At 43.3% G+C, this 15,997-nt stretch overlaps 1 protein-coding gene across 1 annotated transcript; it reads right to left on the bottom strand.

The window, feature by feature from the left end:
* Positions 1–5,500: 5,500 nt before the first annotated feature.
* Positions 5,501–15,746, bottom strand: SFTPC (surfactant protein C). The gene is made up of 5 exons (XM_073557099.1): positions 15,608–15,746; positions 14,115–14,267; positions 8,157–8,276; positions 6,658–6,765; positions 5,501–6,096 (listed from the first exon to the last, which is right to left on the bottom strand). Exons 1-5 carry the CDS (start codon positions 15,692–15,694, stop codon positions 5,989–5,991), a joined length of 576 nt encoding a protein of 191 aa, XP_073413200.1. The 5' UTR covers positions 15,695–15,746; the 3' UTR covers positions 5,501–5,988.
* Between the last annotated feature and the right edge of the window lie 251 nt (positions 15,747–15,997).

The following is a 15,997-nucleotide window of genomic DNA, read 5'->3' on the forward strand; positions in this document are numbered from 1 at the left end:
GGTGAAGAGATAGGGAGGAGACATAGATGGTGCAGTGTCAGGCACAGCGATGTAGCAGTGCTGAGTGTGTTGGCGCAGGAATAAGTGGAGGACACCAGGGCATGTAGTTCCAAAGCTTTACTCACAGTCTGTTGTGCATACAGGTGCCCGCCTCGGTGCCGTGTCCTCCAGGTCAGGGGCCCAGCCAACCTCCAGGCAAGATGAAGTACTCCGTTCCACCACTCCGCCAACATATGTGCCTTTTCTGAACGTCTCCCTTCTAGCGCCTATTTGAAGTACTCACAGTACTGCGTTACACTGGAGTTCCTCCTTTCAGATGTTCTTAGAACTCTACTTGTACGCAGACAGCTGTAGCCTGCTTCGGGGACTCCTTGCTACTAAGTCCCGGCTCACTCACGTTGCTGTTGTGCCCCCAAGTCTTGTGTGGGAATAAAGTGGTGACAACTTCTATTCCTTCGGTGTCTGTCGCAGGACCATTAGTATCCATACAACCTCGGGGACCAGACCCCGGCCATACGCTGAGAACTTGAGGAAGGGCTCTGCTCTAACCCTAATCCTTAGTTCTCTTCTTCTCCTTACGTTCCGTACAAATAAGTCTTTCTTATGGAGAATTAGGCTTTCTGAATATCTCTTTCCTGTGCCAGCAGACCCAGATCACTGAGGTCGGCTGCAGCACTTCCTTCCATCCATCCCACTCAGGAGATCTTCTCTCACAGACTTACCTAGTCAGATTGACCTAGTCCTAAAGAACTCCCGCTCTCTAGTGCAGACTAAGCTCCACCCACCTCCCAGCACTCTTCGTGTTCCAAGCAGGGAGCCACCAAAGGTGCTTTGCTACACTACTGTGTTGTGTGGGATGCAGGTGTTGGAGTGTGGTCAGGTGTCTCCACCTTACCTGGATGGTGGTGTACCACACCTCAGGAGGAGGTGCAGTACCTCTGTGGTGACTAAACCCTCAGGGGCGCCACATGGGCAAACTGTGTGGAGACATCATACTGTGCGGGATAGTGGGGGGATCACTGGGGCCATTCGCCATCTTAGGCATGTGACCACCTTTACCACCATGTACTTACATAGTCTGTGGCACTGCTATTTAGGCGCTGTGGGGCAGTATTATAATTCTGTGTTTGGACTGTATATAAAAAGGTGAAGACAGAAGTTACAGCACAGAACACGGAGTCCGGTGTAAAGCTACCTTGTCAGCTGCCCCAGTAACATTATTATACAAGGGTGGTAATGATTGTCACTCACTGTTCAGATAAATTCTCTCATGGCAATGACCACTTATTTTGTTCTTTTGCTTTCAGTAGAGTACAGACAAGACATTTGACCATAGTAGGAGAAATGCATGCAAAGAAATGAGGGAACGGAAGTTACAGCTCCTACAGTGCTGGCAGAATGATGATGATGAAGAGGGACCACACAATTAATAAGAGTAGACGGTAAGTTACAAAGCATGGGAATCTGGACAGTTCCTGGACTGGTATTACAAAAAAAAAAGTGCTGTACACCTTTAGTATAATTGTAATGTACAGGTTCACAAATACGCTGTGGCCAATACACACATATACCTACATGATGCATCAGCACACTGCAACTAATGAATACTTGAACTACGCTATTACTGCAAACATTAAAAACGTAAACTACTTATTTGGCATTTTTTTGATCAAAGAACACAAAAGCCGCCCAACCACGTCAAGGTGTACCTTTAATATGGATGGCCCTACTACTATATGTCTTACCTTTCTATGTGACAAACCAGGTGTCATCTAAATGGGAAGTAAAAAGGAAACCAGGCGCAGCTCATAGTTAAAAGCTTGTGTGAAAAAGATGGTTGGATAAAGGTGCTGAGCCCTGGAGGGGGCTTCATCCACCAATATGCACTACAAAAAAAAGAAAAAATAGGGCCCGCACACCATTATTATTAAATTGATTTACAGGTGCACAAATACGTTATGTGGCCTTTACACAAACATGTCCGAAAGTGAAATTGTTAAAATTGTTAAAACTGTTCCAAAAAAGCAAGTATTTCTCCCAGAAAATTATTGCAATTACACATGTTTTGTTATTCACATGTTTATTTCCTTTGAGTGTATTGGAACAACACAAAAAAAACTAAAGAAAAAGATAAATTGGACAGAAGTTCACAAAAAAACCCAGAAATTTGCCTGATAAAATTGTTAGCAACTTTCTACAATTGTTGGTAAACAACTTTGTTTGAAGCATGTGATGCTTGTTCACACTCACCTGTGGCAAGTAACAGGTGTGAGAAAAATGAAAATTTACATGTGAAATCAGATAAAAAGTGGAGAAGTTGACTCAATCTTTGCATTGTGTGTCTAAGTGTGCCACACTAAGCATGGAGAACAGGAAGAGAAGAGAACTGTCTGAGGACTTGAGAACCAAAATTGTCAAAAATTTCAACAATTTCAAGGTACAAGTCAATCTCTTGATGTTCCTTTGTCTACAGTGCGCAAAAAGTTTACAACTCATGGCATTGTAGCTAATCTCCCTGGCTGTGCACAGCAGAGAAAAATTGATGAAGGCTGCAACACAGGATAGTCAAGATGGTGGATAAGCAGACCCAATCAAGATCAAAAGAAATTCAAGCTGACCTGCAGGCTCAAGATGCATCATTGTCAGCGCGAACTATTCATCAACATTTAAATGAAATGAAACACTATGGCAGGAGACCCCGGAGGACCCCACTGCTCACATAGAGACATAAAAAAGCTAGACTGCAGTTTGCCAAAATGTACATGAGTAAGCCAAAATCTTTCTGGAGAAGCAACTTGTGGACAGATGAGACTAAGGTAGAGTTTTTTGGTAAAGCACATCATTCTGTTTACCAAAAAGGAATGAGGCATACAAAGAAAAGAACACAGTACCTACGGTCAAATATGGTGGAGGTTCAAAGAGGTTTTGGGATTGTTTTTCTGCTTCTGGTGCTGGGTGCCCTGAAGATTACCAAAGTATTTTGGGTCACAATGTAGTGCCCAGTGTCAAAAGCTGGGTTTGTGTTCTTGGTCATGGGTCTTCAAAAAGTACAATGACCCCAAATATATTTCAAGACCTTACACCTTCACATATGAGAGACCTGGGGCAGTTTGCAACGAAGAGTGGTCCAAAATTCCAGTTGCTTCCAGATCTTTACAGTGGGGCAAAAAACTATTTAGTCAGTCAGCAATAGTGCAAGTTCCACCACTTAAAAAGATGAGAGGCGTCTGTAATTTACATCATAGGTAGACCTCAACTATGGGAGACAAACTGAGAAAAAAAAATCCAGAAAATCACATTGTCTGTTTTTTTTTCATTTTATTTGCATATTATGGTGGAAAATAAGTATTTGGTCAGAAACAAGCAATCAAGATTTCTGGCTCTCACAGACCTGTAACTTCTTCTTTAAGAGTCTCCTCTTTCCTCCACTCATTACCTGTAGTAATGGCACCTGTTTAAACTTGTTATCAGTATAAAAAGACACCTGTGCACACCCTCAAACAGTCTGACTCCAAACTCCACTATGGTGAAGACCAAAGAGCTGTCAAAGGACACCAGAAACAAAATTGTAGCCCTGCACCAGGCTGGGAAGACTGAATCTGCAATAGCCAACCAGCTTGGAGTGAAGAAATCAACTGTGGGAGCAATAATTAGAAAATGGAAGACATACAAGACCACTGATAATCTCCCTCGATCTGGTGCTCCACGCAAAATCCCACCCCGTGGGGTCAGAATGATCACAAGAACGGTGAGCAAAAATCCCAGAACCACGCGGGGGGACCTAGTGAATGAACTGCAGAGAGCTGGGACCAATGTAACAAGGCCTACCATAAGTAACACACTACGCCACCATGGACTCAGATCCTGCAGTGCCAGACGTGTCCCACTGCTTAAGCCTGTACATGTCCGGGCCCGTCTGAAGTTTGCTAGAGAGCATTTGGATGATCCAGAGGAGTTTTGGGAGAATGTCCTATGGTCTGATGAAACCAAACTGGAACTGTTTGGTAGAAACACAACTTGTCGTGTTTGGAGGAAAAAGAATACTGAGTTGCATCCATCAAACACCATACCTACTGTAAAGCATGGTGGTGGAAACATCATGCTTTGGAGATGTTTCTCTGCAAAGGGGCCAGGACGACTGATCCGGGTACATGAAAGAATGAATGGGGCCATGTATCATGAGATTTTGAGTGCAAACCTCCTTCCATCAGCAAGGGCATTGAATATGAAACGTGGCTGGGTCTTTCAACATGACAATGATCCAAAGCACACCGCCAGGGCAACGAAGGAGTGGCTTCGTAAGAAGCATTTCAAGGTCCTGGAGTGGCCTAGCCAGTCTCCAGATCTCAACCCTATAGAAAACCTTTGGAGGGAGTTGAAAGTCCGTGTTGCCAAGCGAAAAGCCAAAAACATCACTGCTCTAGAGGAGATCTGCATGGAGGAATGGGCCAACATACCAACAACAGTGTGTGGCAACCTTGTGAAGACTTACAGAAAACGTTTGACCTCTGTCATTGCCAACAAAGGATATATCACAAAGTATTGAGATGAAATTTTGATTCTGACCAAATACTTATTTTCCACCATAATATGCAAATAAAATGAAAAAAAAACGGACAATGTGATTTTCTGGATTTTTTTTTCTCAGTTTGTCTCCCATAGTTGAGGTCTACCTATGATGTAAATTACAGACGCCTCTCATCTTTTTAAGTGGTGGAACTTGCACTATTGCTGACTGACTAAATACTTTTTTGCCCCACTGTATATATAGGAACAAATCTGCTGAAAAGAATAATATGTATGTGTAGCAAATTCTGCAGAAGTGATGAACAGCTGGAAGAAATTCTAAAAATTTGGGCCAGATAGAGAACAATGCAGAGGTAATACATATCTGGAAAAAGTCTTGAAGGTCTGGGCTGTAGGGAGAACACTGTAGAGATGATGCATAGCTGGAAGAAGTCATGAAGGTCTGGGGTGGAGAACACTGCAGAGATGATGCATAGCTGGAAGAAGTCATGAAGGTCTGGGATGGAGAACACTGCAGAGATAATACATAGCTGGAAGAAGTCATTAAGGTCTGGGATGGAGAACACTACAGAGACTGTACAAACCTGGAAGAAGTCATGAAGGTCTGGGATGGAGAACACTACAGAGATGATACATAGCTGGAAAAAGTCATGAAGGTCTGGGATGGAGAACGCTGCAGAGATGATGCATAGCTGGAAAAAGTCAAGAAGGTCTGGGATGGAGAACACTGCAGAGATGATGCATAGCTGGAAAAAGTCATGAATGTCTGGGCTGTAAGGAGAACACCGTAGAGATGATACAGAGCTGAAAGAACATTCAAGTCTGTTTCATTTAATTAGTAGAATAGAAATAATTTTCACCAGCACGCTACACCGCAGGAAACCTTCTATTGAGGTAGGGAACCTGTTGTTAAAAATACAGGCACAGAAATACAAATTCACATTCGGACGCTCCAAGTCAATAGCTCTCAATCCTCGCTGAATGCTGAAAATTTTATTTAGCAAAATTTCAATTTGAATGTCATTTTCAGTAATACATTTCTGACATGAAGACGGGGACAATAAACATTCAAATCCGTATATAGCATCCAGGGATTGAGGTTCAGGTAGAAGAAAGCAGGCACATGCAGGGACGCAGGGAGTATACATTATGATGTGCCATAGCACTGTACAACCATTGTATGGCTTCCTCAGGAGTACAGCATATCATGCCTGGGTATTGTATGGGCAGTGATGGAAACATGGCAGACTATAATAGTGCCGTAAGATGTGTGATCCAGGGGTCATCAGCAGTGGATGTTATTTTACATGGGACCATATGTAGAGGTATAATATATAATCTATCGGCACCTGGCAGATACTAATGGGTGCAGTACATAAGAGTAAATTGAATAATGTGTCTGGACATGGTAGGTAGAAGTGTAGAGGACACAGATGGTCACGTGGCATAGAAAAATGTCCATTAGGTCCAGTAGACCGGCAGGTCTCCGCACAGCACTTGGATGGTGGTGCCCAGGATGGAAGGATCACTCACCAGCTTAAGGGGGTCATTCTGCTTGCCAGAGCCCAGCTAAGTGTAAAGAAAAAAAATGTAATATTTAGTAAGGCACATATCACATTTAATTACAAGAACGCAATTGACCAACGATGGTCAGCAGAGTTGATCAAAAAGATTCGTATTGCCTCGGTCCAGCAGCCACGCCAATGTCTGCTGCACCAGAGCCCTATAAGACTCCTCCAGCCTGCGAGTATTCTGTTTGCCCCCACGCCATCATCATGCAGTATGCCGTGCCTTGCCTAATAATCAGAGGGGATACCAAAGATGGCTCTGGTCCATCGGCCACAGACTGTCAACGTGATTGCCGGACTAGGGTCCTACAAATCTTTTAGCTCCACTCCAGTCAACACCTAGAAGGAGAACATCCCCATGACAGCCCGACACGCACGTTTGGAAATAACAGTACAAATCCCTTCTCTTAGGGACTGCATTCGTTTTAATAGATCATTTTATCTAGTTTCGTTAACAAAAAAAAAATAAGTAAAAATGCAGAATATATATGCAACTGTAAAAAGTGAGATAAAAGGATCAGTCTAGTTAGTGACATGTGCCGACCTGGCAGCAGCAGTTTACCTTGCTCAGCACATTTTCGGCAATGTTCTGGAGACTCTGCACGCGTTCTGGTTCCATGTGTGTGATGTAACACGCGTTTCCAGGCCGGGGACGGATGCAGATCAACAGCTGGAAATATAGATATGGTTTACGGCACCGGTCGTGGCTGGTATAAAATCTGTGTATCAGTTGTTAGAGGTGCGTCAATCATACTGGATGTAGTGTGCGGCACTTAGATCGAGTTGCGTAACCTTTTACAGGGGAACAGGGGACAGGTCTGTGTCTCATTATGTGTGAATATACCCCAATGTATAGGGCCTATATATTACAGGATCCCAATCTGAGCAGTTAAATATATTATTAAAGGGGTCTATACACAATTCAAAGTTATTCCTTACTGACTGCTGGGTTCCAAGCACTGCAACCCCAAGAATGGAGCTCTATCACTTATGCTGAGCTCCATGTGGCGATCGTGCTGGGACAACTCCTATGCCAGATAATCGTCATGACGAACCAGTATGTCATATGATGGCAATTCCCTGCAAAAAATGGCCTACTGGAACGTTTGGGAATACCAGAGATTTCCCAATATTCTGCAATTTTCATCAGTCTCATAGACAATGAGTGGCGCAAATGTTGACCCTGTGCATCTTTTCGACTTTCAAGATGCAGAGTTTTATGAAGTTCTGGGAATCCCAGAGATCAGTAAATTACTAATATTAAAAAAAAAAAAAAAAAACTTTCATTAACCACTAAACAATTTTCAAGGTCAAACTCCTAAGTACCACTAGACCTCCAGGACCATTGAATATTAACCTATAACTGTACTCAACTACTATGAATAATAAGCAGTACTCCGCTATTTTTGCAGTGCCCTAGACCGTGAGAGACACCCTTTATAGAGTAGTGGAGGGCAAGCATGAGAACATCTGCTCCATTTCTCAGGTTCCAAAGCTCAGATCTTTAGATTGCAGGAGGTCCCACTGCTTGCAACTATGTATAGAAAATAAGTGTAAAATCACCTTAGGATAGGTCATCAATGTCTGATTGGTCGGGGTACGACACCCGTCACCACCTCTTCCCCCTGATCAGCTGGTATTGGTGGTGTTGGCAGACACCGACCGGAAGTACTCACTTGCGTGGAGCTGGCCGTCTTCTGATAGTGGCTGCTTTAGGGTACTGCACATCCACCTCTAATTGTTTTAAATAGGAGGCGGATGTGTAGTACCAAGAAGCCTCGGCCGCAATCAGAAGACGACCAGCTCCGCAAGTGAGTAACAGCTGATCAGCAGGGTTGTCAGGTGTCTGACCCCGGCCGATCAGACATTGATGACCTATCCTATATACAGGTCATCAAACAAAAAGTAGCGGACAAACTTTTTAACATTTCAGGAATAACCCTTTAAATGCTGAGCTGTAGACCACCTGGGATACTACGCTAACCTTCCATCACCCTATGTAAAAATGTATGACTGCTGCTTCTGCACTCTCCAAACATACACGAATAACGATCACAGTACCTTGCTGTAGTCGTACACAACACTGTCTGAAGTGTTGATGCCAGCGTCAAGGTGGAAGGTTGCCACTCCAGCACTTCTTAGCTTGGCATTGGCTCCATCCTGCAGGGACATCTGAAAAATCTAAAGACAAAGAGATACAACAGTGAAGATATACAGTTGTGGCCAAAAGTATTGACACCCCTGCAATTCTGTCAGATAATACTCAGTTTCTTCCTGAAAATGATTGCAAACACAAATTCTTTGCTATTATCATCTTCATTTAATTTGTCTTAAATGAAAAAAAAACACAAAAAGAATTGTCCTAAAGCCAAATTGGATATAATTCCGCACCAAACATAAAAAAGAGGGTGGACAAAAGTATTGGCACTGTTCGAAAAATCATGTGATGCTTCTCTAATTTGTGTAATTAACAGCACCTGTAACTTTCTTGTGGCACCTAACAGGTGTTGGCAATAAGTAAATCACACTTGCAGCCAGTTGACATGGATTAAAGTTGACTCAACCTCTGTCCTGTGTCCTTGTGTGTACCACATTGAGCACGGAGAAAAGAAAGAAGACCAAAGAACTGTCTGAGGACTTGAGAATCCAAATTGTGAGGAAGCATGAGCAATCTCAAGGCTACAAGTCCATCTCCAAAGACCTGAATGTTCCTGTGTCTACCGTGCGCAGTGTCATCAAGAAGTTTAAAGCCCGTGGCACTGTGGCTAACCTCCCTAGATGTGGACGGAAAAGAAAAATTGACAAGAGATTTCAATGCAAGATTGTGCGGATGTTGGATAAAGAACCTTGACTAACATCCAAGCAAGTTCAAGCTGCCCTGCAGTCCGAGGGTACAACAGTGTCAACCCGTACTATCCGTCGGCGTCTGAATGAAAAGGGACTGTATGGTAGGAGACCCAGGAAGACCCCACTTCTTACCCTGAGACATAAAAAAGCCAGGCTGGAGTTTGCCAAAACCTACCTTAGAAAGCCTAAAACGTTTTGGAAGAATGTTCTCTGGTCAGATGAGACAAAAGTAGAGCTTTTTGGGCAAAGGCATTGACATAGAGTTTACAGGAGAAAAAAGAGGCATTCAAAGAAAAGAACATGGTCCCTATAGTCAAACATGGCGGAGGTTCCCTGATGTTTTGGGGTTGCTTTGCTGCCTCTGGCACTGGACTACTTGACCGTGTGCATGGCATTATAAAGTCAGAAGACTACCAACAAATTTTGCAGCATAATGTAGGGCCCAGTGTGAGAAAGCTGGGTCTCCTTCAGAGGTCATGGGTCTTCCAGCAGGACAATGACCCAAAACACACTTCAAAAAGCACAAGAAACGGTTTGAGAGAAAGCACTGGAGACTTCTAAGGTGGCCAGCAATGAGTCCAGACCTGAATTCCATAGCACACCTGTGGAGATATCTAAAAATGGCAGTTTGTAGAAGGCACCCTTCAAATATCAGGGACCTGGAGCAGTTTGCCAAAGAAGAATGGTCTAAAATTCCAGCAGAGCATTGTAAGAAACTCATTGATGGTTACCGGAAGCGGTTGGTCGCAGTTATTTTGGCTAAAGGTTGTGCAACCAAGTATTAGGCTGAGGGTGCCAATACTTTTGTCTGGCCCATTTTTGGAGTTTTGTGTGAAATGATCAATGTTTTGCTTTTTGCTTCATTCTCTTTTGTGTTATTCATTTAAGACAAATTAAATGAAGATAATAATACCAAAGAATTTGTGTTTGCAATCATTTTCAGGAAGAAACTGAGTGTTATCTGACAGAATTGCAGGGGTGTCAATACTTTTGGCCACAACTGTACAGTATATACTCCATGGCACTGCACTGTAAACACAGTGAGTGGTCTTTAATCAGAGCTAAGAACTGCCATAAAGAGGGTCTCTTGCTCTGCAAGACCCAATCGGGGCCTACTATGCCCACACGATCCAAATGTGTAATGCTTCTTATTGCCTGTGGTGGCGCTGCAAGGAGATTGAACACCTGCAATCACATATTGTAGCTGATCACTTGGGGTCTCAGCAGACATACACCTTAGGATCAGTTTTTTGTATCAAGAAACCTCTTTAAAAAATAGGGAATGTGGATAACTGAATAAAATGAGTATTTCCTATCTCGTAAAGTGACGGCATATTACTGGGATATGTTATCACTTTATTGAAAACCTGTGTATAATCTAGATGCTGAAATGTAATTTGAAAATACACATAAAAAAATCAGCACCAAACCTGCAACGTGTGAACGCAGCCTAAGGCTAGTTTCACACTAGCGTTTATTCGACGCAGCGCACGGCGCCGCTAAGCCCCGCCCCCTGCCAGCCCCATCCGGTCATCGCCGCCTACTATCGCACATGGACGCTTGCGATCTGCGCACCTTATCTTTAGCATAGGGTGCGCAGATCGTGCGCTGGCCGTGCGCTAGTAGGATTTTGGCGCGCGCTGCGCACTTTTGAAGGTGCGCCCGTGCGCGCCGAACGCAGCATGTTGCATTTCGGCGGCACGGCGCACCTTCAAAAGTGCGCAGTGCGTGCCAAAATCCTACTAGCGCACAGCCAGCGCACGATCTGCGCACCCTATGCTAAAGATAGGGTGCGCAGATCGCAAACGTCCATGTGCGATAGTAGGTGGCGATGACCGGATGGGGTGGGCAGGGAGCCAGCAGGGGGCGGGGCTTAGCGGCGCCGTGCGCTGCGTCGAATAAACGCTAGTGTGAAACTAGCCTAAGAGTGGGATCGTCTGGGCCAAAGTGGGGAATCAAGACATTTTGCAGAGATTGGGTTAGGTGAATATTGGGGGAATGTTTAGGCCTCATTCAGAAGTCCACCTTTCACATACGTGGTCTATCCTTGATCTTCATGGATTGAACATGTACTCATTATAGTCTATGCGGTTGCACACATATCCTTGCTTTTTGGCCGCCCATGTCCATTTTTTACCACTGAATCAAGGAAGAAATCTACCAATTAATCCATGATTAACGCTGTCGTGGATAAAACAAGAATTATAATGATGCTTTAAAGGGGCTCTCCGGGAATAAAAAAATGGCGAAAGGAAAATATCATTTGAAATTAATTTCTAAATATGACCACTGCCTTGTTTCACTGACCGAAACCTGTCCTAGACTGTTAATAGGACAGGAGCATGTGCAGTAGGAAGCTTCCCTGCTGTGACCTGAAGATAACTTGACAGTACAAATTATAGGCCATAATTGTGGAAATTATAGGCCAGTAAGTCTAACCTCTATCGTTGGTAAGATATGTGAAGGGTTTCTGAGGGATGTTATTCTGGATTATCTCAATGAGAATAACTGTGTAATTCAATATCAGCATGGGATTATGAGGAATCGCTCCTGTCAAACCAATCTAATCAGTTTTTATGAAGAGGTAAGCTATAGACTGGACCAAGGTGAGTCATTGGATGTGGTATATCTTGATTTTTCCAAAGCGTTTGATACCGTGCCACACAAGAGGTTGGTACACAAAATGGGAATGCTGGGTCTGGGGGAAATGTGTGTAAATGGGTAAGTAACTGGCTTATTGATAGAAAGCAGAGGGTGGTTATAAATGGTATATTCTCTAACTGGGTCGCTGTGACCAGTGGGGACCGCAGGGGTCGGTGTTGGGACCTATTCTCTTCAACATATTTATTAACGATCTGGTAGAAGGTTTGCACAGTAAAATATCGATATTTGCAGATGATACAAAACTATGTAAAGCAGTCAATACAAGAGAAGATAGAATTCTGCTACAGATGGATCTGGATAAGTTGGAAACTTGGGCCGAAAGGTGGCAGATGCAGTTTAACAATGATAAATGTAAGGTTATACACATGGCAAGAAGGAACCGATATCACCATTACACACTGAATGGTAAACCACTGGGTAAATCTGACATGGAGAAGGACTTGGGGATCCTAGTTAATGATAAACTTACCTGGAGCAGCCAGTGCCAGGCAGCGGCTGCCAAGGCAAACAGGATCATGGGGTGCATTAAAAGAGGTCTGGATACACATGATGAGAGCATTATACTGCCTCTGTACAAATCCCTGGTTAGACCGCACATGGAGCACTGTGTACAGTTTCGGGCACCGGTGCTCAGAAAGGATATAATGGAACTAGAGCGAGTACAAAGGAGGGCAGCAAAATTAATAAAAAGGATGGGGGAACTACAATACCCAGAGAGATTAGAAAAATTAGGATTATTTAGTCTAGAAAAAAGACGACTGAGGGGCGATCTAATAACCATGTATTAGTATATAAGGGGACAATACAAATATCTCGCCGAGGATCTGTTTATACCAAGGAATGTGACGGTCACAAAGGGGCATCCTCTGCGTCTGAAGGATTCTTTACTGTTAGGGCAGTGAGAATCTGGAATTCCTTGCCTGAGGAGGTGGTGATGGCAAACTCAGTCGAGGGGTTCAAGAGAGGCCTGGATGTCTTCCTGGAGCATAACAATATTGTATTTTACAATTATTGTTAGGTTCTTTAGAAGGACGTAGATCTGGGGATTTATTATGATGGAATATAGGCTGAACTGGATGGACAAATGTCTTTTTTCGGCCTTGCTAACTATGTTACTATGTTACATTGAATAGGTCATCTCTAGGTCACAGCAGCCTCAGTATTCAGATAGTACGGGTGGACAGCAGTGTGAGCAGCCTCTTCTTACCTCAGTACATCTGGTATTTCCAGTATTAGATCAGATAGACAGGGTGGTCAGCATTGTTAGCAGCCTCTTCTTACCTTAGCATCTCTGGTATCTCCAGTATTAGATCAGATAGACAGGGAGGGCAGCAGTGTGAGCTGCCTCTTCTTACCTCAGCACTCCTGGTATCTCCAGAAATAGATAAGATACACATGGTGGACAGCAGTGTGAGCAGCCTCTTCTTACCTTAGCACAGTTGGTATCTCCAGTATTAGATCATATAGACAGGTTGTATAGCAGTGTGAGCAGTTTTAGCAACCTCTTCTTATCTCAGCACCTCTGGTATCTCCAGAATTAGATGAGATATACAAGGTGGACAGCAGTGTGAGCCGCCTTTTCTTACCTCAGCACCTCTCGTATCTCCAGTATTATATCAGATATACAGGGAGTACAGCAGTGTGAGCAACCTCTTCTTATCTCAGCACCTCTGGTATCTCCAGAATTAGAGGAGATATACAAGGTGTACAGCAGTGTGAGCAGCCTCTTGTTACCTCAGCATCACTAGTGTTTCTTTCAGCACATGCTCACAGTCATCCTGTCTTATTAACATTCAAAGACAAGTTTCTGACAGTATAGCAGAGAGTGGCCATTTAAAAACTATAGTGATTGCCTTCTTCAACAAAAGTGCATACTGTAATTTGCTAATTAAAGGTATTTAGGAATTTACCCCTATAATTGTGGTTTTCTTTGGGTATCAGTGTCATCGCATAAGTTGCCAGAGTCAGGGGTGAGGCATATGTTGCACCTTTCAACCCAGTCATAATGCCTCCTGAAAATTAATTATGCGTTCTGGGGGTATTAATGCCCCCATAAAAAGTAATGATGTCTCCTATTTGCTTCCTCCAATAATAATGCCAAATAAACACCTAATCTGAGTGACCGAGTCCTCTTCTCCTTCGCACACAGAGGATGCCAGCACTGGCAGCGAACTGAGGTGTTGTCATTTTGTCACCTGTGTCAGGACACTGCTTGAGGCCTACAGAAGCCTATGACTCCTTGTTCTACCACAAGGTCTTTATGCAGCGAATCATATTGATGCTGATACGGTCAAAGTTGCACTTGCCCAGAGATTTGGATTTCCCAAAGAGATGTCTGGGGCAAGTGCATTGCCTTAGATCTAGGGTGCTGGCAATTCCACTTTTTGGGGGTGCAAAATTTCAAAATTAAAACTTTTTTGGCACTAAGAATTTTGAGCTCAGGGCTATTACACCTGTAACCTCTCCACACTATGACATAGGTGGCTATTACATGTGTTTCTTTCTTACCGTCTCTGTGTGTTTCTGGCTCATAAACACACCCATCAAGAGGAACCCAAGAAGAACCAAAACCAGGACTACCACAATCACCACCACACATAGGAGCTTCTTAACATGGCCGAGACATGGGATACGAGGTATGGGAAGCAGCTCTGAATATACCTGGGAAAAAAAAAGAGGACACTGAATATATATATAATATATTTTCCATTATTATTATTATTACTCTTATATTTTTTTTGTATTTTTGTTGCAGTTTTTGGTCACATTTGCCTAACAGTTCCTTGGATGTTTATGGATATCTCCTGAGACGGAGTCTTTTGTCTCGTTAGTTGAGCTCAGACTGTTATTCTCATTATGGCACATACTGTAGGTTTTGTGCATTTTTTTTAATCCATCTGTGTCTGTTGTTTTTTTGCATTACCGAAAAAAAATATTACATTTTAGGATGTGTCTGTCCGAGCATAGTTTCTATTTCTCCTTATTGTTATGATTTTTTACTACGCAGTGAGCACTCACTATCATTTTAGCAGTGCCTGCTTCCTCCAAATTATGGAGTAGAGGCAAATTCATTTAAGGCAGATGGTCGGACCCCCGGCGATCAGCAAGTGGTCCCCTAGTCAGTGAATAAGGAATAACTTGCCGTTTTGGGAATAATCCTGAGCACTCACATAGTAGACCACGATATAAAGTGATTATTTACTATGGAAAATTCCGTTAGTTGATTATTCTCCACTATGAACTTAGGAGAGTAGTATTCTCATCCATGATACCAGCCGAGAGGATTACAGTTGGAACCACATCACCGATATCCATAGGAGTTCTATTCCTAATCTGGCCATCACTAGCCTCTACTCTAACCTCGCAGGTCCACTTACTGGTGGTGTGTCCATCAACACGGTCTTGCTCTGCTCCATGGCGGCCTGTTTCCTCTCTGCTATCAGCAGGTTGTATGTTTATCCCAAGCCTTGATCCACCATATATACCTGGACCTGTAGTCGCGTCATTGCTATCAAGTGTCCTCAACCTCTATTACGAGAGTTTACTTATACGTGAAAGTATTTAAGAACAGACATACTTCTGACGTTCAAGAGGTTTCACTAAAACATTTTCTACCAGATGATGCACTTTGCTGATTGCAGAATAAAAACCATTAAGCAGAGTTTTCTTAACCCTTTGTCTAATACAGTACATGACATCCTATGTTCCTGGCATTTGCATTGCTATTAATCCCAAAGGTCTCATTTGACAAAAATCTGCCCCCCCCCCCAAGGTAGCCGCTGGACTGCCACTAATAATAATTTTTATTTATATAGCGCCAACATATTCCGCAGCACGTTACATTTAATTGAGGACATGTACAGACATTAAATTCAATACAAGGTTAGACAGTGTAAACAGATACATTAGGAGTGAAGGTCCCGCACACAAGATTACAGCACTGATGAGGCAAAGTCAGAATCAACAAGGAAACATTTACATCCAGGTACATTATAGGTGACCTCTTTTCTGATTGAGTCTTTTCTTTCTCCATCTTTTGTCTCCATCTTGTCCAGAATCCCTGATGACTTTTCACATCCACATCTCATCTCTGCAGACTTCCCTCTTCTTCAGTGTTCTGCAGCACATCCTAACACTGTGCCCTTAAAAATAAGCATGTTATCAAAATTCCCTCTGCATAAAAATATCCATCCAAACTATGCCCTAAATAAGCCTTAAATGGTATATGGCCTCCACACTGTCCTCCTTAATGAGCTACACTACACCCACCACACTGTCCACCCACTGGGTTATCAGCTAGAACTGTCAGGGCTGCCACTAGGAGTTTTGGGGCCCCATACTGGCAAAATTTTCAGGGCCCCCTTGAAACTCCACCCAGGCTCCACCGTAGC

The sequence above is a fragment of the Dendrobates tinctorius genome, unplaced genomic scaffold (assembly GCF_039654945.1).
Source record: "Dendrobates tinctorius isolate UK_male_01 unplaced genomic scaffold, ASM3965494v1 ptg000245l, whole genome shotgun sequence".
Classification (NCBI taxonomy): domain Eukaryota; kingdom Metazoa; phylum Chordata; class Amphibia; order Anura; family Dendrobatidae; genus Dendrobates; species Dendrobates tinctorius.